This window comes from Balaenoptera acutorostrata, chromosome 13 (assembly GCF_949987535.1).
Source record: "Balaenoptera acutorostrata chromosome 13, mBalAcu1.1, whole genome shotgun sequence".
Lineage (NCBI taxonomy): Eukaryota > Metazoa > Chordata > Mammalia > Artiodactyla > Balaenopteridae > Balaenoptera > Balaenoptera acutorostrata.
Genome location: NC_080076.1, coordinates 45,947,681 through 45,969,909, shown reverse-complemented (window position 1 = coordinate 45,969,909; position 22,229 = coordinate 45,947,681). Strand labels below are relative to the sequence as shown.

The 22,229-nt window shown below is 43.7% G+C and overlaps 1 protein-coding gene across 5 annotated transcripts in view; it reads right to left on the bottom strand.

The window, feature by feature from the left end:
• Window positions 1-18,952, bottom strand: part of B4GALT6 (beta-1,4-galactosyltransferase 6) — a 63,986-nt gene extending 45,034 nt beyond the window's left edge. The window contains exon 1 of one of the 5 annotated variants that reach the window (XM_057527074.1): window positions 17,769-18,952. In XM_057527074.1, the coding sequence (XP_057383057.1) occupies window positions 17,769-17,883 (115 nt within the window). In that variant the 5' untranslated portion in view covers window positions 17,884-18,952. Of the gene's footprint in view, window positions 1-1,066; window positions 1,194-13,575; window positions 13,686-17,768 lie in introns of those variants that run through there. The other 4 variants (XM_007167037.3, XM_057527072.1, XM_057527073.1 and 1 more) reach the window with 4 other exon arrangements.
• Between the last annotated feature and the right edge of the window lie 3,277 nt (window positions 18,953-22,229).

Below are 22,229 nucleotides of genomic sequence, written 5' to 3'. Positions count from 1 at the left end.
ATGAAGCTAAAAATCATAAACTCCATTCAGACAAGAGGAGGAAGCTCATTTTCATGGCAAAACCAAGAAACTGCAAGGCTCAGTTAATGGCTCTTTCAATTTTAAGATAAGCTTGTCTCCCAACACAGTAATGACACTCTCGAAAAATGAATGCCGAATGAAAAAATCAAAAATGCCGACTCATTTTCTGGGCGCAGTTCTGCTTCTTCGACATGGTACAGAGAGATGAGCAAAACGTTTGCTACCTCCTTTCCCATTTTTTTGAAATTTGAACTTGCTCTAAGTACAAATGAACAGAAAATAGATAACGAGAGCAGAGAAGCAGAGTGAATTAACACTCTCTCACCTTCAAGCCATAAAAGAGAGAGAAACAGAAATCCAGGTTTCACATAAGCTTTACCTCAATCATTTTTAGGAGACTGTCCACATCCTCTCTAGAAAGCAGTCCTATAATTAGATTTAACTCGTTTAGGCTTGAATTTATTATACCAGGGTTACAAGCCCCACAAGTTTTTATTACATTTTTGCTTTCTAATGGACTTTAAAAGACAAACAAGACAAAGTGAAGAATGAAAACAAAGAGAACAGCCAACCAAAAATGTGGGAAAATGTTCAAGAAAAGCCAAAGTAACATTAGCAACTCTACCTAAACCAAGATCTCAAGTTCAAGTGAAATGATGCAGGAAAAAAAATGAAATAGATTATGAATGCCAACTGATTTACAATCTCTCGGATCATTTAACCCTAAAGTTATACACGAAATCTGTTATCAGTGGTGTAAATATCCTAAATATCTGTTATGCACCAAACTGAAAAAAAAAAAAAAAGACCTGTCATGGAGAAGCAGGACCGAGCCAAGGGTTATTAAGCCAAGACCAGTACTGATTCCCAGACTTGGAAGAAACAGTACTGGCCTAAGCAAGGATATACTAGGTGAGAACACATGTGCCTCACTGTCTGTCCTGGAAACAGAACTTTTAAAAACTATATAGCTTTTACTTTTTTTTTTTTTCATTTTCACCAAGAACTTTATTGAACGATGTATTCACTGTTTTTGTTCCACTACCTTCTGCCATTTTTCAGGCAACTTCATAACTCCATCTTCCCAAAGTATTTGTTTATTTATTTATTTATGGCTGTGTTGGGTCTTCGTTTCTGTGCGAGGGCTTTCTCCAGTTGTGGCAAGCGGGGACCACTCTTCATCGCGGTGCGCGGGCCTCTCACTATCGCGGCCTCTCTTGTTGCGGAGCACAGGCTCCAGACGCGCAGGCTCAGTAGTTGTGGCTCACGGGCCCAGTTGCTCCGCTGCATGTGGGATCTTCCCGGACCGGGGCACGAACCCATGTCCCTTGCATTGGCAGGCAGATTCTCAACCACTGCGCCACCAGGGAAGCCCAGCTTTTACTTTTAATTAACACACCTACTCTTATAAAGAAATGGTTTGAATCTTGAAACCAAGTCAAATTTAAGAAACAAGGAAAATATACAGTATAGAAAAGGATAATCAAAGTCAAATTTTCCTAAAAACTTTCAAAATATCAGGTAACAAAACTGTTAAGAAAATGTATTACTGATGGCACCTGTGACAAAGGTGAATCATTTACCAAAAGACTGCATTTACTATTCATTAGATGGATGGAGAAAAAATAAAGGGAAGTGAGACACCAAGCTCTCCAAATGGAAATCTATTAGTTTATTTTAAATCATTCACAGCTAATTGAGTTACATTCCTTAGGTTAATAGTCCTCACGGGTTTAGTCCCTAAAGATCAAAACCCATTAAGGAATGAAGCTGTGTTTAAACAGAGGCATTGTTAACAGGAGGAAGGCCATGTGTCAGTGTTTCAAGGCACAAGAAACCAGCACTGAATGGTCCAGACTGTCTGATTACCAAACATCATAAAAGTACAGTAACCCACACTCAAATAACTATACTTGCCTGCTAATTATCATGACTATAAAATATAATATCTTACTGGCAAGCCAGGAAATCCTTGTCTAAAATTTCTATTCCAACTTACAAGAGACTACATTTCAGAAAACAAATAGGGAAATCTTTCCCATCCTTGCCCTTTGGTCTCAAGACAACTCAGAAACACACTAAAAACTACCACTGGTTAATTAAAATGATGCCATGTTCTCTAATTTAGTTCATTTGCTATTTGCCTCTGCATTGTGAGACATAAATTTAACTTCTTTACCTAGTCTGTTTTCCACGGGGGAAAAGCTACAACTTAAGGAAAAAAAACTTCAAAAATCAACAGTTTACAACAGCTTCCAGGCATCCTACCCTGGGTTTGTGAGGAAAGATTTATGAACGTGCCTCATTCTCAACTTAATAAAACTAAGGAGTACATTTGCCATAAAGCTGTGTCTCTCTACCTCTTTCCACACGCAGCTTTGCTCACTGAAAGCATGCTATGTATTCAAGCCAAGGAGACGGTGCAGTCTGCAGTGATCTGGAAAGGCTTCCTGAGTACTGAAGGACTCAAATACAACATCCCTCTGATCCCGACATCCATGCTTCTAATCGCCACAATCTCCAGGTCCTTTAACAAAACCAGAAGTCAACTACAGAGCTGATTGTGAGGGAGACTGTGTTGGTTAGGCATTCTCATACGCAGCTATAAACGCAGCGCTGGAGCTAAGAAAGACAAGGTACAAATACAATTTGGGGAGACACTCACACAAAAGTAAAAGTAGGAACCATGGTGGTGAATTACCACAGGAAAAATCATCTAGAAAGGAGATAAGAAGGTGAAGCTCAGACCACAAATAGGAGACACAAAGATAAAAGACCCCCGAGATGAATTAATCTGAGCTTGAACATGGTGAAGAAGTCACTCGACAAAAGAAAAGGGAACGGTCAACCATGTCAAATGTCACCACAGAGGCTAACAAGACAGACTAAAACACAATAGCTTAGAAAATAAAAAAAAACTAATACCTAGTGCATACTCTACTGGGCATCCTTAGAAGTTCTTCACATAAACTAATCTATTTAACCCTTACAAGCAACCCTATAAGGTAGGTACTAATATTCCCATTTTACAGATAAGGAAATTGAAGCATGGAGTTAAGGGACTTGCTCAAGGTCACACAGTTATTGGCAAGTAGGGGAGCTAGAATTCACCCCCTGCAGTCAGCTCCAGCAACCCAGCTCTTAACACCATCCCAGTTAGCCTTTAAAAATGGTATTAAATCATGGTCAACCTTCAAGAGAGCAGTTTCACCCAAATAATGGAAACAAAAGGAAACTAGTAAGGAATTGAGTGGATAAAGTGAAAGCAGTCCAGTTTTAGAACAGGTAAGTGAGAGCAAGGTCAAGGGAAGTTTTCTTGTAACAGGAGGGACCTGAGCATGACTGTGGCCTGAGTGGAAGGAGGAAAGATGAAATTTAAAGCGAAGGCACTGAGAGAAGGTGGAGGAAGGAGGGAGAAGAACATTTCCATCAATGGGACAGTATAAGCAGAGGCTCTGAGGTGCACAGCTGCAAAGGATACACAGGGATAAGCGATCCAACTTGAACAGTGTTGGCAGCAATGGAAAATAAGTTGTAAAGGTCCAAATGGACGAATGGGGTGAAAAAACAGAAAGGAGATGAGGGGACTAGAGCTCATTGTGAAGATGAGAAGTAACATTAATGAAGGTGAGAAAGTGCCAGATGTGGAAGGTTAGAAAGACTGGGGTCGGGAGAGAGAGCACAGCACAGACATGAGGACACCCAGGCATGGCCAAGCAAGGAAAGATGGAAGACGAGGAGCAGACTTCCTGATGGTCACCACAGGACGCCAGTGGCAGCAAAGCGGAACAGGAGTGCTCTGAATTGAGCATAACTGCTGAAAGCATCCCGGGGGGGGGGCAGAATGTTGGAGAGCATAGATTTCTAAAGGGACGGGAAATGAATTAACATTGACTGAGTAACTACATTCGTCAGGCACTGAGCTAAATGCCATATATACATATACTTAAACACACACATAATTACATTTCATTTAATTCTTATGTAGCAGGTTGAATGGAGGCCCCCAAAAGATGTGTGCACATCCTAATTCCCAGAACCTGTCAATGTTATCTTATTTGGAAAAGGAGTCTTTGCAGAGGTAATTAAGTTAAGGATCTCGAGATGAGGAGATCACCCTGGATTATCTGGGTTGGCCCTAAATCCAACAGCAAGTGCACATACAAGAGAAAGGCAGAGGGAGATTTTTACACACACACACACACACACACACACACACACACACACACACACGAGAAAGCAATGTGAGGATGGAGGCAGAGACTGGAGTGATCTGGCCACCAGCCTAGGAAGCCAAGGAATGCCAACAGGCACCCAAAGCTGGAGACAAGGAAGGATTCTCCCCTGGAGCCTCCAGAGGGCACACAGCCCTGCCAACTCCTTGATTTCAAATTTCCGGCCAACTGAACTGTGAGGTGATAAATTTCTGCTTTAAGCCACTCAGAGTGTGGTAATGTGTACGGCAGCCCTAGGAAATGAATACACCACCCCAGGATACAGGTACAACTTTCCCCATTATGAGATCAGAAAACAAACTCAGAAGTTACACAGCTGGAATTTTTAAAAATCAAGATTCAAGCACTGGTCTGAATGACTCTGAGGGGCAGCTATTTGGAAGAAGCAATGGCTGAAAGTCCTAGAGGAGAGAGAGGGGCTAAGAAAAAGAAAAATCTTCAATGTAAAAAGTTATGAGGGAAGTGACAATAGGAGGGATAAACAGATTTCAACTAATGCGAGGAGGAAGTCAGAGGGGTACTTCAAAGTCACAGGAGAGAAAACAGTTTCCCATATAGTCTACAGAACATGTAAGGAAATAAATATGGAAAAAGGCAAAACACTGCATACAGACATCCCTTGACAGTAACCACAGATACCTGAATCAGGTATTCTCTGAATTTCTAAGAACTAACAATAATCTATTTCACGTGCTTGTAAGTGTTCTTCTTTCCACATCTAGCCCCTTGTGCAACAAGTTTCCAGACATTACTCATGCAAGTTTGTAAAAGCTAAATATATTATCTCTAATAATAATGCTGTAAACCCCAGGATGAGGCCACACGACATGTGAAATATAGTTCATACTTTGCCTAGGACCAAAGTATTGCTTGAGTTAAAAACAAAAAAAACAGACTTCTAGGCTGTGCCAGGCTGTAAAACAAATGACTCCCTTTATGTCAAAGCACTATTTAAACAGAGTATCTTACCATGGTGATAATAATTCAAAGTCAGGTATGGGCTCAAGAAAATCTGCAGAGCAAATAATTACTAGCCTATAATATCCTCCTCCCTATCTTTCCAGTAAGTCACAGGCTGACTAATAAATAGAATGAAAGAATTCTGTGGTCAGAATCCACTTTATCAAGCAATAATGAATACAATGATCACATACAGTACAGATCTATTTCAGATCTTAGCCAACAGCTCAAGCTTTGCTGATGTAGACACCAAAAATTAACAAAAAATTCTTTCCAACAGGTACTTTTACCACTTCCACTCTGCAGTTCAACAGTTTTAAGTTCCTTGAGGGTATTACTTGTGTTTGAATACTGATCAAAGTTAAATATTTTTGAATAAAATTTGACTTTTCCAACAGTCTTATTAAAGACGTTCAGGGTGGAGATGTGTTTATTCAATAAATATTTGTTTAATAACTAACAACTGCCAAGCAGTACCAGAAACTAAGAAGCCATGGGGGTTCCTCTGTAAAAACCAAAATCCTGAAAAAGAATAAACTGCCTAAAACATCGGAATTACAACAACCAAATCATCAGTTCAGCCTAGTTTAAACACAGCTGAAAATTCAAAAACTAGACTCTGAACACATGATCTAACACACGATAGCTCTCAGCACTGTCATTTGTTAATTCACTGTTATTCACTTAAACACAGAGCCTCTTTAAAGCGTGACAGGAGCCTGAAGAGTTGAGCTATAAACCACATTAGAGAAAAGTAGAATCAGGAGGAAATGAGGGAATCAGGGAAGGAAAAATGCAGACAATTACATTTTTAATCTAATCAGTAAGGAAACTTACCTAATGAAATTACAGACTAAAAGATGAAACCATAAATAAACACATCCTGGAAACATTATAAATCTGCTGAAAATGAATGATTTCAGAATACATTTAAAGTGAATGCGAAATGAACCTCTACCCAGTTAAGAATGCTATCTTGAGAAAAAATAAAAGGGAGACCTATTTGAACTATGTTTTACAACCATCCCCAATTTCCCTGTGTTTTCACAATTAAAATACCTTTCATAATTTCAATTTACTTAATCATGAAAGTAAGTATAACAGGCAGGAGAAAGGGGACACAGCATGGGAAATGAATTTCAAAGATTTCCAAAGCTAGAGCATATGTTCAAATCAAAAAACAAGGCATCTTCTCATTCTCTACCATTGGTCTCTTTCTAAAGATTTATTTTTATTTATTTATTTTATTTTATTTTTTGGCTGCGCCGGGTCTTAGCTGCAGCACGCAGGATCTTTTAGTCACTGCATGCAGACTTCTTAGTTGTGGCATTCAGGATCTAGCTCCCCGACCAGGGATCGAACCCAGGCCCCCTGCGTTGGGAGTGCAGAGTCTTACCCACTGGACTGCCAGGGAAGTCCCTACCATTGGTCTCTTGATTCAAATGAAAATAAAGTCCAAGTTCTCTTCCTCCAAGTCAAACTGGAAATTGTACTATTATTAGAAGTCATAATATCTAAGCCGTTAACTTAATTACCAAGAAGGCAACATATATAACATGATTTCAGTAAAGAATTATTAACACTAGCAAGCTCCAAATATTTAAAAATAAAGAGATAATATTTCAATTAAGATATCATGGTATAGTAACAAACCTCACAGAGCTGCTTAGCTATGAAAATATTATAAAGACTTTTATAAGTTTTCTGTTTTGAAATTACTTCCATTGGCTAACATGTAAGGCCACGTGCTTTAATAACTTTTACTGACCTTGTTAAGTGAATTACAGTGTATCTTTCTAATAATTAAAAATACTAAATAACAAATTTAGGATCAACCTATAACTCAATCACATAGTCAGTGCAGACTCATAAAGAAACACATGATCCTGGTTGTCTTAAACAACCTGTCTGTCCATTCTGCCCATTTCCATTCTGGAGGAAAAAAATTCTTCACCGCGATAGCCATTTCTGTCTCCAGTAAAACATGATGCTATAAACAAATTAATCCTTTTTTTAACTGGTAAGATTAGTTCTATGAAAGATCAAATGATATGAGATAACCGGTCTAAAAAGTAAAACTATTTAGCACTAAATTATTTCCCAACCATTTGGGGTGTTTGTCAGAAATAAGTTCCCAGGGGTTTCCCTGGTGGCGCAGTGTTTAAGAATCCACCTGCCAATGCAGGGGACACGGGTTCGAGCCCTGGTCCAGGAAGATCCCACATGCTGCAGAGCAACTAAGTCGGTGCACCACAACTACTGAGCCTGTGCTCTAGAGCCTGTAAGCCACAACTACTGAGCCCACGTGCCACAACTACTGAAGCCCACGCGCCTAGAGCCCGTGCTCCACAAAAAGAGAAGCCACTGCAACGAGAAGCCCGTGCACCGCAAGGAAGAGTAGCCCCCGTTCACTGCAACTAGAGAAAGCCCGCGTGCAGCAATGAAGACCCAATGCAGCCAAAAACAAAATACATAAGATAAATAAATTTAAAAAGAAAAGAAAGAAAAGAAATAAGTTCCCAGGGTCCAGAACTACCTGAAGTATTAATTAAAAATCAACCAGGGGGCTTCTCTGGTGGCGCGGCGGTTGGGAGTCTGCCTGCCAGTGCAGGGGACACGGGTTCGAGCCCTGGTCTGGGAAGATCCCACATGCCACGGAGCAACTAGGCCCGTGAGCCACGATTGCTGAGCCTGCGTGTCTGGAGCCTGTGCTCCGCAACAAGAGAGGCCGCGATAGTGAGAGGCCCGCGCACCGCGATGAAGAGTGGCCCCCGCTTGCCGCAGCTGGAGAAGGCCCTCGCACAGAAATGAAGACCCAACACAGCCATAAATAAATAAAATTTAAAAAAAGAAAAAAGAAAATGCTCCCTATTAAAAAAAAAAAAAAATCAACCAGGATCACAATCAGAATCTCTGGTGATAAGACCCGGGTTGCCTTAGGTAAGGCTTAAGCACCTTCATGTTTGAAAATTGAAAAACCATTCTCTAAACATCATTAACATTTGTAACAAGCAAAAAAGTAGACGCTTCCTTTCATAATTAGTTTAACTTATACCAAATACATCCTCTTTTATATAGCTTTCTAATTTATGAACAATTCATTCAGACAACGAAGAATCTATGTTTCTTATCCCTAACGAACATACAACACAAAGACCTCGTAGAGCCAAAGACTTTTACTAACTCAAGAAAATTAATCATGAAAACAAATAATTAACAAATTTGAGATTTAAAATCACTAAGTTATGTTTTCCTAAACATTTTGCTGTGCCACATAGCCAAAAATAAAACTGACAAACATCCTTTAAGCTATCTTTCCTATTTTAACTGAGGAGGGTTTTTGCTGTAGTTTAAACTGAACTCGGTCAAGTTCTGCTATGACGGAAAACAAGTATGCCCATGAAACAGAACAAATTAAGTCGGCCCAGTATAGGATATACATGCTAGAGAGAAATAAAACTGGGGTGCTACCTGAAACTCTCCAGTGGGCCCAAGACATGAGTAAAAATACCTAGTAATAACTAGAGTAAACAATTTTCCATGGCATTGTAGGTATCCTCAGAAAACCTTTTAACCTTCAATGGACCCAATCTTCAACTCGAATCACAATATTACTCATATATTATTCTCTTTGTTATTATCCTGACAAAAGGCAGAAGTGGAAAGAAAAGACTTTATAAATATTCAATCACTGGAGCCTCTGGGAATCAAAAAAAGAAGAAGAAAGAGATTCAGATGGAAAAGGAGAAAAAAGAGAAGACAAGGGGGAAAGAGCTGGGGGCAGGCTGCTCTGATTAAACTGGTAAAAAAAAAAGTGCAGTCCAAGCAGTGGTGACAAGAGCCAGCATGGTCTAAGGTGGCCAGGAAAATGGACCGGAAGGAGAAAACTGTAAGCAGACAAAGCCGGAGGGGCTCTCCATTCGCCAGAACTCCCAAATAGGACCTAGGAAATCCAAGTTCTAGAAAAATCTCTCCACAACGCACCTCCTTCTCACCACCTCCACATTTTCACTCAGGTTAAGACAAACATGAGGGGCAGGCTTGAAAGGGAAAAGGAGTCACAAAGGCAGGTGGGTAGAAGTGGGAAGAGCGAGAGGGCTGCAGAGATGAACACAGCACCGAGAAAACAAGTGCAAGGGGCTGGGAGAAGCCTGTCCAGTCCCCCAGGCAAAGCACCTTCTCCAGCCTTAACAAGTGGTCATCTACTCTCGGCTGGAGAACAGGTAATGAAAGGAACGCTTATCAGGCTGTTTATTACGTTGTTTACAGCTCAGTTAGAATGGTCTGGTTTGGCTTCTTTACAAAGAGCAGAAAACCTGCCCCGTAATTACGCTCACTGCTCTCACACTATCCAGAAGAGTTTCCTCTCTTCTCTATGGGGGTATTCCTTAAAGCTGAAGAAGACAGAGGTCATATGTCCCCCAAATCGTCAATGTTCCAGGACAACTCAGGCACAGAAATCCCAAGGGGCACAGTTCAGCTTTTCCAAAAATCATCCACTTCAGTTCTTCTAACAACAATGCGTGAGACTCTGGGCAAGTGGTGATCTTGAGGAGCCTTTCCTTCTCTTTCTTTACAACAAGGCCTTTCTCCTAGCATGGGGCAGGGGGTGTGGAGCTCCAAGAGCAGACCTCTGGGATCTTGCTCCTGGGGCTTCTCTGCACACAGCTCTGGCTCCAGAGCCAAGGCCTCTGTGTCCAAAGTTCCCATGGCCCGGGGCCCTCAGACAGAGGGGCTCCGTTGGGGAGAGGCTTAGCCACAGCTGCAACCACCAGAGCCTAACGCCATGTGCACAAGCGTATGTGTCCCGAGAAGCTTCACAGTACATCTGTGATAAACAGGCTGGTCACAAGATGGGTAAGGAAATTACTCACCCTCTATACATGTAACACTGCCCCGAGAGGAAAATGCATTCTGTTCCCAACCAAATTCCAAACAGTATTTAAAACCTAGACAAACCTAGATTAGGCATTTCTCTTTTTAAGGTATCCACAGACACGGCTATTTTTACCTTTAATAAACATTAAAAAGCAGTAATGATAAACACTGCTGCAGAATAAATGCGTCACTACCTCATTCTGCCACGTTGTTTAACAGACGTCAAATTTACTTATAAAACAGTAACATGGAGAATGGTATTTACCATTGTCAGATTTCAATGAATCAATATCCCCTTCAAAAATACCTAATTTCCCACAAGGTCACAGGATTTAGATTCACTCATGCTGAAACAATATAGCTAAGTTAACATATACGCTTAAGAATGGCAAGCAGAGAATAAAATAATAAAAATAAAAGAATGGCAACCAGACGGCGGTAAGCAGTCTCTGAGAAGGCGCCCCTGCCCCCTGAGTGTGCACTGGACCTAGAGACTCTTTTCTGACAAAGAAAATATGGCGAAAGCGATGGGGCTGGGAGCTGCCCAATGGAGAGGCGCCAGGGCAAGGAACTGAGGGAGGCCTCCAGCCAATAACCTGCGAAGAACCAAAGTCCTCAGTCCAACAACCCTCAGGGAACAGAATCCTGCCCAGATGCATGTGGGTGAACTTGGAAGCGGATCCTCCCCCAGTGGAGCCTCCAACCACAGCCCTGACCTACACTCTATAGCCGAGTAAGAGACCTTGAACCAGAGGCATCTAGCCAAACCGTGTCCAGATTCCTGGCCACAGAAACCATGAGATAATACATGTTTGTTGGTTTAAGCCCCTAAATTTGGAAGTAATTTGTTACAAAGTAATAGATAACTAATACACTGACCGATCCTGGCATTTTCTCCACTGTTCCTCATCCCCCGCCAGCCCCTCCACATTCTTCCGAGGTGTCTAACATCCAACACTAGAATGGTATTGATGAGAGGGCAGGGAAGAGAACGAACTGGAGCTGCCATACCAAGAGAAGTGATTTAATCGGAAACAGTCACTCAACAACTCTTCACTAAGCCTCTAGTATGCGCCAAGGTAGAAACCAAATCTCTTAACCTAGTCTAGGAAACAGTTTACACTAACATTTGTTCACGTAAAACAGAGCCGCTCACTCTAAGAGCTCAGTCACCCACCTTATTAGATATGCATGTCTTCAACCTCCCTCTCCACATGCATCTAATTTTTGCTATCATGAACGTCTTTATCCCCTCTCCCATCTCCAAAATTAATCTACCCATACACTTGATCCCACTCCTTCTACCTGGTCTCCCTGATTCCAGAATTGCTGACTTTAATCCATCCACACCAGTACAGCCTAAGTACTTCTAAAATGCAAACTGGATCATGTCACTCTCCTACTTAAAATTTAAGCTCAGTGGTCTGACATTGTCCTCAGGCTGAAGTCCAAGTTCTCAAACCCAGCTTACAAGGTTCTCTATGACCGGACCCGTATTTCTCTCTCTGGCTTCGGCCCACACTCCTCTCTGATTTCTATGCTTTAGCCCCCTACCCTTTTTCTTTTTTGTTAAACCTTCCATTTCTCTCTCATCTCTTAGCCTTCAAATATCCCATTCCTATCTGAAGTACTTTTCCCCAGGCCCACCCTTTAATCACCTAACTTAAGCTTCTGGCCTCAGCTTAACCTCCCTCTTCTCCCTGACGCCTAGTCTAGTGCCCCCATCCACCCATCCGGTGCCCCATAGCAAACTGCACTCCACACTATTTTCCAGAATAGTTGCTCTGCAACTATGCGAGTTTCCCACCGGCTATGAGCTCTACGAGGGCAGGGACCATGCGGTTCCTGCTCAGTGCAGAACCACAGACAGACAAACATGTATGAATAAGCAAATGAATTAAGTCTTCCTAGATCACACGTTGTCATTTGTTCCCTTCCTCAAATCTTCAAACCGTGCCCTCACTCCCTAAGCATCCACATAAGCTCAGGTCTTCCCATCTTATAAGGCTCCTTCGATCCACTTTCATCTGACCTCTGATTAACAATCCAACCCAAGGCAATCCAATCCAAGGCTGGGCAATCTGGCTGGTGCCCTATGACACCACAGAAACAGCTCTTGTAGCGGCTGTCACAGAGCTCCTACTTACCAAATCCATGATTCTCCTTCCAGACTTTACCCCACTGAACTATATATCCCACGGCAATGCTTGTTTTGCTGATCATCAGTTTTATTTATTTACTTATTTTTGCAAAGGTCTCTCTTCACTTTCATGATCTCTCTCTCTCCCTTCATTTTCCTATTCCTATTTCTCCACTTGCCTTAGGCTGATGGATTTCATCTGTGGCTACCTTGTCTTCAGCTTCCACCAGCTCTCCTTGGGTAGCCGTCTAAACTTTCCACAGTGTCAATCACACTGCTTCCCATTTAGGGCTGGGGAGTGAAAAAGGGAACAGAGCCTCATGGGAAACCCTTCAAATTGCACTTGGGCTTCCTTCATATTCCTATTTAACCCCTATCATTCCACATTTAAGAGTAACTAATTTAGTGAGTCACTTCTGATTGCACAAGTTAGTTTTATTAACTCAGGTGTGTCAGGGGAAAAATAGATATGTATCATTCACCTATATGCTGAAGACACCCAAATCTCTCTCCAGTTAGACATTTCTCCTGGGCTCTAAGCCCTTATGTCCATCTGCCTACCTACTGACAAGTTCTTCCTGGGTATCCTATAAGCATCCCAACTCTGTATCTCTAAAACCAAAATCGCCCCCTCAAGGCACTTGCCTTTCTATAGTCCCTACGACCCACAGCCTGGTTGTCTAAGCCAGAATACAAGCATTGTCTTCAAGCTTCTCCCTTTCCTTCAATCCCACTAGTCACGTCCTCTCCACTCTGCCCTGATCCAACTACAACCTTGATCAGGTTCGAATCTTCTATCACCTGAGCTACTGAAAAAACTTCCCACCTGGTCTCCCAGCCACTGGCTCTGCCCTCTGTAACCCACACTCCATGCAGAAGAATTGCTCTGAAACAAAGGATTCCGGCATCCCCCTTTTCAGAACTTCTGATGTTTCCTGCTACTCACAAGACAAAAATATTAGCATGGGAAGCCTGACCAGTAAGAGAGGCCCAGAAAAAAGAAATACCCGACACGGTGGCCCAAACCAAAAGAACCCCCCAAAAGAGCCATGGTGACCAGAGAACTTGGCGAGGAAAGAAACCAGAAGGACCTTTGAAACACAAAGCAAACTGTAACAGCTCAGAAGAGCACAGCCAGACTCACCCAGCCAGGAGGCTAAAGGGCTGCAATAAGAAAGCTGCAGGCAACTAACAAGTTACGCTCTGAGCAAACTGAGAGAAACCCAGCCAGAACGTCGGGGGGACTTTGAGCAAGGACCTACCAAGCCACCCGCTCCCACAACTCACCCCCACGCCCTGCCCGCCCATCCCCAGCTCCACCTGACCCAGCAGGGCACCAACCTCCTTGAGGCCCACAAAAGCAAAGCACATGGCCAGGTGATTCCTCAACGGGCCCACAGGAATTCACGCCAAAGTGGCCCAACCGGACTCCACCTCTGCGCAAAGAATAAAACAGCCTGAGAGCAAGTCTAGCAAAGGCCAGGACCGTCGGTGAGTCAAATGGACAGTGAAATCTCCCACTGCCAGGGGAGCTGTGCAATCTCCCCCACAGTACTGCCCCACTGATTAGAGGCTCATCGACTTCTTTCTTAACCACAGACAGCTTTAATAAAGCTGTGTGAACCAAGGCCAGTTTCTCTCGGCCAGGAAGTTCAGGGACCCCAAGTGCCAGAACACGAGGCTGGGCAGGGGAGACCCGACACTCTTCCCAATCTGGCCCATCTACCAACCCACGCCCTCGATGGTAGCCAGGTGGAAATAGTCCTATTTTCTGGAACCCACCTTTGCTCATGCTGTTCCCTCTGACTAGAGTTCCTCTGCTCAGTCCAGATAAATCCTATCCATCACCTCCTCTGGAAACCCTTAACCAGCCCTCACTCCCCACGGCATGCCTTCTGAGGACCTGATGCAGCCCCTTCACGGCGCTCATCCCATCGTATGAGGGAAGGAACTCCATGTTGGTCATCTATTTTCCTCAAACAATGTCTAGCCTATCTGAGGTGCTCTATTCCTGTCTGCCGAATGAATCTATAAGTCAGTTCACCTACTCCTTTGATACAACAGCAGGTAAATGACTATGTTGTGTTATATTGAAAACAGTTTCACACTAAATGGAACTCCATTTTCAATTCAGCCAAGGCAAGACCTTAGGGGAAGACTGCACTCACCTTTTTGCAATCATGCACAAAAGTAGAAAGAGAATGAGAAAAAATTCAGTGCACCAGCCTCTACTGGGTGGGCTAGAGCAATGTGTCCATGGATTTCCAGGGTGGAGGGTGGTCTGCAGACCAATTTCCCTTAGTACTAAAGTTCCTAATATAAAGAAAGTTCCTGTGTTTCTTGCATGAATTAGAAATTTCAAGGAAAGTGTTTCAAATTATTCTTAAAATAATGAGCTTTGAGTTTGCTGGAATTCATTGCAGATTAAAATCCAAAGAGTCAAAAAGTTGTTGAGCCACATGAGAAAACATTGGAAACTAAACATATTCTGCTGTCTACAACTGTGTGGTACTATCTTCTCAGAAGGAAGAGAGGGAGAGGAGAACACTGAGGAAGGAGACTAACGAGTAACTAAAATGATAGGACTGACTGCCTGGAGGAAGACACACGACAAAAATAGGTCTCTGGGCAAAAAACGCAGGAAAATACAATCGATGTCTACTAAACAGGTTGATGTGGATAGGATCAACATGGATTTTTTTAACAGAAGAGATTTAAAACATTTATTTAAGATCAGCTAAAAAATGCTCTCTTACACAACATGTATTTTAGTCATAAGAAAATTCTGCCCCAAGATGTAATTCAGGCTGAAATATGAATTATTTCACAAAGATTCTATATATATCTCATGTAAACTAGTTATAAGAACCTAATTAGTTTGGGGTATGTCTCATTCATAAGAAATCTGTGATGCAGAGGTAGAAAACAAAACTTAATGGTTACCAAGCGGGGAGCAGGGGGAGGGATAAACTGGGAGACTGGGATGGACACATACACACTAATATATATAAAACAGATAATAAAAGCCTACTGTACAGCACAGGGAACTCTACTCAATACTCTGTAATGACCTATATGGGAAAAGAATCTAAAAAAGAGTGGATAAATGTATATGTATAACTGAGAAGTAAAACAACATTGTAAATCAACTATACTCCAATAAAAATTAATTAAAAAAAGAAAAAAGAAATCTGTGATGAAATGAGAAGTATGCATAAGGCATTTCTGCAGCATACCAAAGTACTGTGGTTGTCTTGAAAATCAAATTGTGCAACAGATCATTGCATTGTGAGCTGAACTAGCCACATTTTTTTCACGGAACATCATTTTTACTTAAAGGTACAACTGAAAAACTATGGTCATTTAGACTTCTGTATTTGACCTACATTTCCCCAAAAAAGAGCAAAATGAGCCTGACGCTTCAAGAAAAACTGACAGTATGTGTTACCAATGACAAAATTCAAGCTTTCAAGCAAAAATTTGAGTTTTGGAAAACTGCTTCTCAATTATTAAAAGGTAAGTAAGGAGGTTTTTTTGCTGCTAAATAATGCTAGTTTGAGAAACAGATTCAGTTTAACAAATTGTTAACACTTCACAAGTTTTGGTTTTCATTCTTCTTACTGGCTTCAATCAATTTTTTTAAGTTATAAATTAGAAGACCCAAAAGAACAGAGTAGTTTAAATCATGTCAACCTAATTGCCTAGAAGACAACTGCCAAAATTTTTATGCCATGTCAGTGATTGTTCTATGGCAAACATTAAGTATAGAAATAATATTTCGAAAGATATATTACTATCTCACATCAATTGAACTTTAAGAATCTATAGATAATATATTAATGCAATAACAAAAAATGGCTATCAAGTGAAAGCTGGAATTCTGATTTCCTTTGGTTAGCTTTTAGAGTAACGTAATTTTAATATGTTACTCAAAATACCAAGAAAGTAAGAAAATTGTTATCTAAGTGCAAAAAAAACTTCTCCAGAATCTCTCAAAGTTAAAATATCTGATAAAATAACATCCCCCAAAGATGTCCAACCTTTAAAGAGTTACATGAGAAAGTAAAAATTGCTATAGAATGAGAAGTTAATTGATAAGACTTCCAAAATGGCAGAGAATTTTAAGAAAAAGCTTGCTGAATATTTTGGCTAACTACTCTCAAATCCACTGAGCTATCACTGTCATTTCTACTACAGGCTTCAAGAGGTATCCAATTTAGCCCAAAGAAAAAAACTGCATTAAAAGAAAATAATATGTTAAAATATTCATATTTTTTTCAAACTTTAACCCCAAACTTCTATTTTGGGATATCAAGGCTTCGACAATTTATGCCTTCTCAAGCATCATTCTGAGCTTATACGTCTTACTTGAACCTGAAAATTTAATCAAGAAAAGTCACATAATTTTTAGGAAACACAACAGTCTTGATGAGGTTTGGTGAGGTCTGTTTCTTCCCTCCCCCCTGCAATCCACTGCAATAATCTACTACCATGTGAGACAATGCCCTGATAATAATTCCATCTTAAAATTCTGCAGGTGTTTTCACTCTGTAAGAGGCCATACATACATTTTTAGCTCACTCAGGGGAGAAATGGTACTGGTTCAAAAAACTACTAATGTCTAAGAAGAAATGATAGGAGATACACAATGTTACTAACTAATTTAACATTAAATACATAATAACCCGGAAGAACTCAGAAAAGTTCTGGAAATACAATGTTTTAATATCCATATGAAGTTCAGAGTTTTCGGTCATGAGAATGCCATACTGGCACCTTTTCAACCAGAGGGGCTGAGAAACCAGGATGTTTACTAAAGAGGCTAATTCAAGCCGATTATACAAAAGTGTATTCTGGACTAGAAACCAAAAGAAAAAATGGTAAATAGGTTCAAATTGTAAACTATCCTGCATAATTGTTAATTCAATCATTTTATCTCAGAATTCATCCTAACAGGTAGCAGAGGCTACCTACCCTTGAAAAGCAGACCCAAGCACACTAAATAATGGAGCATTGTTTTTACTAGACAACTCATCGCCTAAAAATTCCTGAAGTGTGGCACAAATGTTCATTGACCCCATTCTAAAAAAGCGACCTAGAACACTAGAACAGTACAGTCTTGAACTCAATCACATTCTCTACTGTGGATTTCTCCATCGTATTTTTACAACCAGTTAATATAGCTCAGAGTGTTTGAATAAAATTACGATTACTAAGTTTAAGCTTAAAAACTTAATATTAAATGGATAAAGCTGTCATGAATACTCAAGAAAGCGACCAGGGTATCTCGGGCCATCACACCTTATTTTGCTCTGTCCATGTAACGCAGTCTTTAAGTTGTTTAAACGTGCACTGACAAAACTCACATGCCAAAGCCATGCCCCGAAGCAGTTTATGTGACAGGTCTGAAATCGCATTTCAAATAAAATGCTTTCTGCCGGGCCCCTGTTTATACAGCTTCCAAATCCCGTAAGTAACATGCTGCGTTTCCTTCACTGTGACCGTGGGAAGTGAGGGTGTGTCTCGGTGCTTACCGATGCCCGGAGCCACATAGATGAAGTAGAGGCAAGACGAGGAGAGGGAGAAGAAGAAGATGAAGGCGAGGAGGGAGCGATTGGAGACCCGCATCATCCGCCTGAGCACAGACATCTTCCTCTTCCCGGCCGGCAGCTCGGGCTGCGCTCTCAAGGCGGACTTGGGGGCACCGTCCAGGCCCTAAACTTCCATGAATGTGCTAAAAACCCCGAGACTGCAGCGGGGTCCGCGCGGGGAGGATCAGGGATAGAGGGGCCAGAGCGGGAAGGAAGAGAGAGGAGGGAGCAGACGGAATGAATGAGAGGCGGGGGAGCCGGGGGAGGGGAAGAGTGGGAGGACGCGCGGGAAAGGGGGAGGGGACGCAGAGCGGGGGGGCCCCGGGGACCAAATGACCCGAGGAGGCCGTGAAAGGGCGAGGACCCGCGTTCGATACGCCAGGTAGCGGCGGGAGGAGGGGCTTTAAGTGGGGAGAGGTGCGGGCTGCGCGCCGCGGCCCCCCTGCGGAGAGGGCCGGCCGACTGCAGCACGCCGGGCTCCCCCGCGGCTCCGGCTGCCCGCGCCCGCCGGGGTCCAGGTCGCGACGCCCCTGCGCTCAGGGTCCGGGCAGCCCGCGCTTGGCAGGCCTGCGCCGCCTCCTCCTCGGGGTCGCGGCGTCTCGTGCCTGCGCGGGGCTAGCGTGGGCGCCGGGGCCGCCACCGGCGCGCGCAACGCGCCGGGGCCCGCGGGGGCCCTAGGGGCAGAGGAGCTGGGCGCTCGCCAGCGCGCAGCCTCCTCCTCATGCCGCGCCGGGCCCCGGCGTCCCGCGGCGGCCGCGGGAGCCGAGCGCAGGCGAGGGCGGTGTCCCGGCCAGCGGCGAGGGCGCTCCGGTTCCGGCTCCTGCCTCCGCCAGCTGTCCGCCCGGCCGCAAGGGCGGCAACCGCAGCAGCATTACCGCCGCCGGCCCGGGGTGAGGCGCCCCCGCCGGCGCCGCCCCCGCACGGCCCGCGGACACCAGGCGAAGAGCCGCGGGGCGACTCGCGCGGCGGGCAGAGCCGAGGAGTCCGAAGACGGGGAGGCCACACGCCGTCGGAGCCGCGTCTGAGTCGCAGAAGAGGCGGACCTGCGAGGGCGGGGGAGCCGCGGAGAAACACCGGGCACGCGGGCGGGACCGGAGACCCCCGGCGGCCCCACGCGCTAGCTCGGAACTGCAGGCGGCGCTGCGCCGGCCCCGAGGAAACCTGGAGGCTCCAGCCCACCCTTCCCCTCCCCTCGTCCGAAACACCGCGCCTCCTGATTGGCCCGCGCCGCACCGCGCCGAACAACCTGCCCCCTCCTCCCCGCTCCGGGACCGGTGCCCCGGGCGCCTCCTGCGTCACTGCAGTCCCCGCCCGGGCGGGGACCCCGGCGCTCCCAGTGCTGCCGGGGGCTGAGGGACGCGTTTTGAGCCTCGGTTACGTTCCACTCTGGGGATCGATAATGAAAGATGCTGTGTCTGTATCTCGAGGAGGAAGCTTCTGTGGTGTGGTGTGCGTTCCTCCCAAAATACACGCTCCGGGAACGAGGTGTTTTCCAGTACTGGATTAATGGAACCTCCCATCCCGCACTTCCTATAGAAACATACTGTCAGGATGTGATACGGATCTATGTATATCTCCTATAATAGGACTTGCCTTCCCATCTGAAGGTGAGCACTGGGTAGCCTTACTTTAGCTGTATCCGTTCAGACGGGGCGGAAAAGACTTCTGTGCAGCCAATAGGCCCTTGAGCGCTGCAGCACCAGCCAGCTTCAATGGGCAAATTGCTTTAGTGCACCTACTAGATCGTGGTCTACCCTTTGTTCAAAAGCTACTTTTTTCTACTAGCTGGTCCTTAGCTATATCGCATTTTTCCAACGTGTGTTTGCAGTTGTTTCTTTTGCAGCTAATCATGTAGAAAGTGGCTGGATGTCCCCTACTGCCATTATTTGCTCAGTATTTCCAGATGCAGCGGTACTGAACACCACCTGATTGCCAGCAAATATGGTACCTTCTTAGCAAGAGACCCATGCCTTCCATCGTCTCTGAGATAGTACTATGCTTTGTGGAGCCTGTAACACCCGAGTTTATAATTCCACCAAGGCCTTTTATTAACTGTGAAACTCATGCCAAGCCACTACCCTCTGCAAGCCTCTCTTCTCAGCCTTCAAATGGTGGGTGTGATACCAGCTTTCAAGTCTATGGGGTTAAACCGGGTAACTGTGTAAAATGCTAAACATGATGTCTGGCACCTAAGAGGTTTCCTTACCTCCCTTTAGACAGTTGACTGGATGGAATCACCAGTTCAACTTCATTTCTTAATATTTTGCTTTTTGGAGTACTTACAAGTTACTGAACTTCTCTGGCTAATTTGATATTTAATGTGAAAGGAAATGACACTGTTTTGTAACATTTTTAGATGCTTGAGGGAAAGCTGAAATACAAAATGGAGCAACATATTAAATAAGAGATAAAACTCACTTGTAAAAAAAATACGTATGCAAGAGAAAGAAATCCATGAGTGATGAGAAAGCAAAGTTGTAGTACTTCCCCCTCTGACCCTGCTGACTTTTATCTCTATTTGCACCAGTTCAACTGTTGTTTATAATGCTAATACCACCGTGCTGGCTTGGCAATGGATAATTCTTCTAAGGAAAAATTGGCTTTTTGAAAAGAAAGTTTACTATGAAACTAAGTGGGAAGTATTAACATCTTAGAAATTGATGATTAATCTGATTTTAAGAAATCTGAAGTCTGTGTACAGATGTGCTTGGCTGGCATAGATGACTGCCATTGGTATCTCTTAACATGGTACTTGTTAAAAATGATTAGTTCTCCCCTGGAGTTAAGCAAGTACCAGAAAACCAGTTTCGTCGGTGCACCCTTTAGCATTGTTGCTCACCAGCCACAGAGATAGGCAGCCACGCCTCTAGAGCCAGGCAGCCTGCGGTTGGATACCAGTTACTCAGGTCAAGTGACCTCAAAAGTTACTTAAAGCTCCCTGTGCCTGCACTTTCTCATCAGCTAAAGAAGATAACCGTAGTGCCTATTAGGGTTGTTGTGAGGATTAAACTGAATGAGTTAATGCTTCTGAAAACCTTGGGAGAGCCTGGTACCTAGTAAGCACTATTTGAATATTTGTTAATTTTTTTTTTTTTTAATCTCTCCTTTAGAGCACTCTCTGCCAACTAACAAGTTATGCTCCTCTCTTCCTATTTAAAAACCAAATTTCCTACTGATTCAGCCATGAAGTGTCAGTTTCTAATGGTCTGAAGGATGCCTCGGGGTCTCAGTTCATTTGTAAAGCAAAGGTCAATGAAATACTCAGAGCCGGGGCTTCCCTGGTGGCGCAGTGGTTGAGAATCTGCCTGCTAATGCAGGGGACACGGGTTCGAGCCCTGGTCTGGGAAGATCCCACATGCCACGGAGCAGCTGGGCCCGTGAGCCACAATTGCTGAGCCTGCGCGTCTGGAGCCTGTGCCCCGTGACGGGAGGGGCCGCGATAGAGAAAGGCCCGCGCACCGCGATGAAGAGCGGTCCCCGCACCGCGATGAAGAGTGGTCCCCGCTTGCCGCAACTGGAGAAAGCCCTCGCACGAACCGAAGACCCAACACAGCCAAAAATAAATAAATAAATAAATAAATAAGAAAATCCTTAAAAAAAAAAAAAAAAAAAAGAAATACTCAGAGCCAAACCTTTTCAAGCCCAGATTATCACCTGATACTTCCTCAGGAGACAGGTAAGGCCCACAGCAGAGGAGTGACCTTACAGAAATCTACTAAGTTTCATTTTATATCAAAGAGACCTTAAACATAAAATCATAAGACGTAACTTACAGTAGCAAAACACAGTAAATTTCATTTACCTGCTCTGTTCTACATTTAGTAACACCAAGTATTCCTTTTATTATTTTCTGTCCACTAGAGACCCCGTGCTCTTAAATATTTGGGTATCAAACTGAATAAGTTACAACTAATGGTTTTCTATTTATATTAATCAGAAATATATTACTGAGAGACTTCCGTGGTGGCACAGTGGTTAAGAATCCACCTGCCAATACAGGGGACACGTGTTCGAGCCCTGTTCCGGGAATATCCCACATGCCGCGGAGCATCTAAGCCCGTGCGCCACAACTACTGAGCCTGCGTGCCACAACTACTGAAGCCCACGCGCCTAGAGCCCGTGCTCTGCAACAAGAGAAGCCACTGCAATGAGAAGCCCGCGCACCGCAACAAAGAGTAGCCCCTGCTCGCCATAACTAGAGAAAGCCCACGTGCAGCAACAAAGACCCAATGCAGCAAAACATTTAAAAAATAGATAGATAAATAATATTTTTTAAAAAGAAATACATTACTGAGATTGTAATTACCACAAAAAAAGAGAAATGGGGGCATCCCTGGTGGCACAGTGGTTGAGAATCTGCCTGCCGATGCAAGGGACACGGGTTCGAGCCCTGGTCTGGGAGGA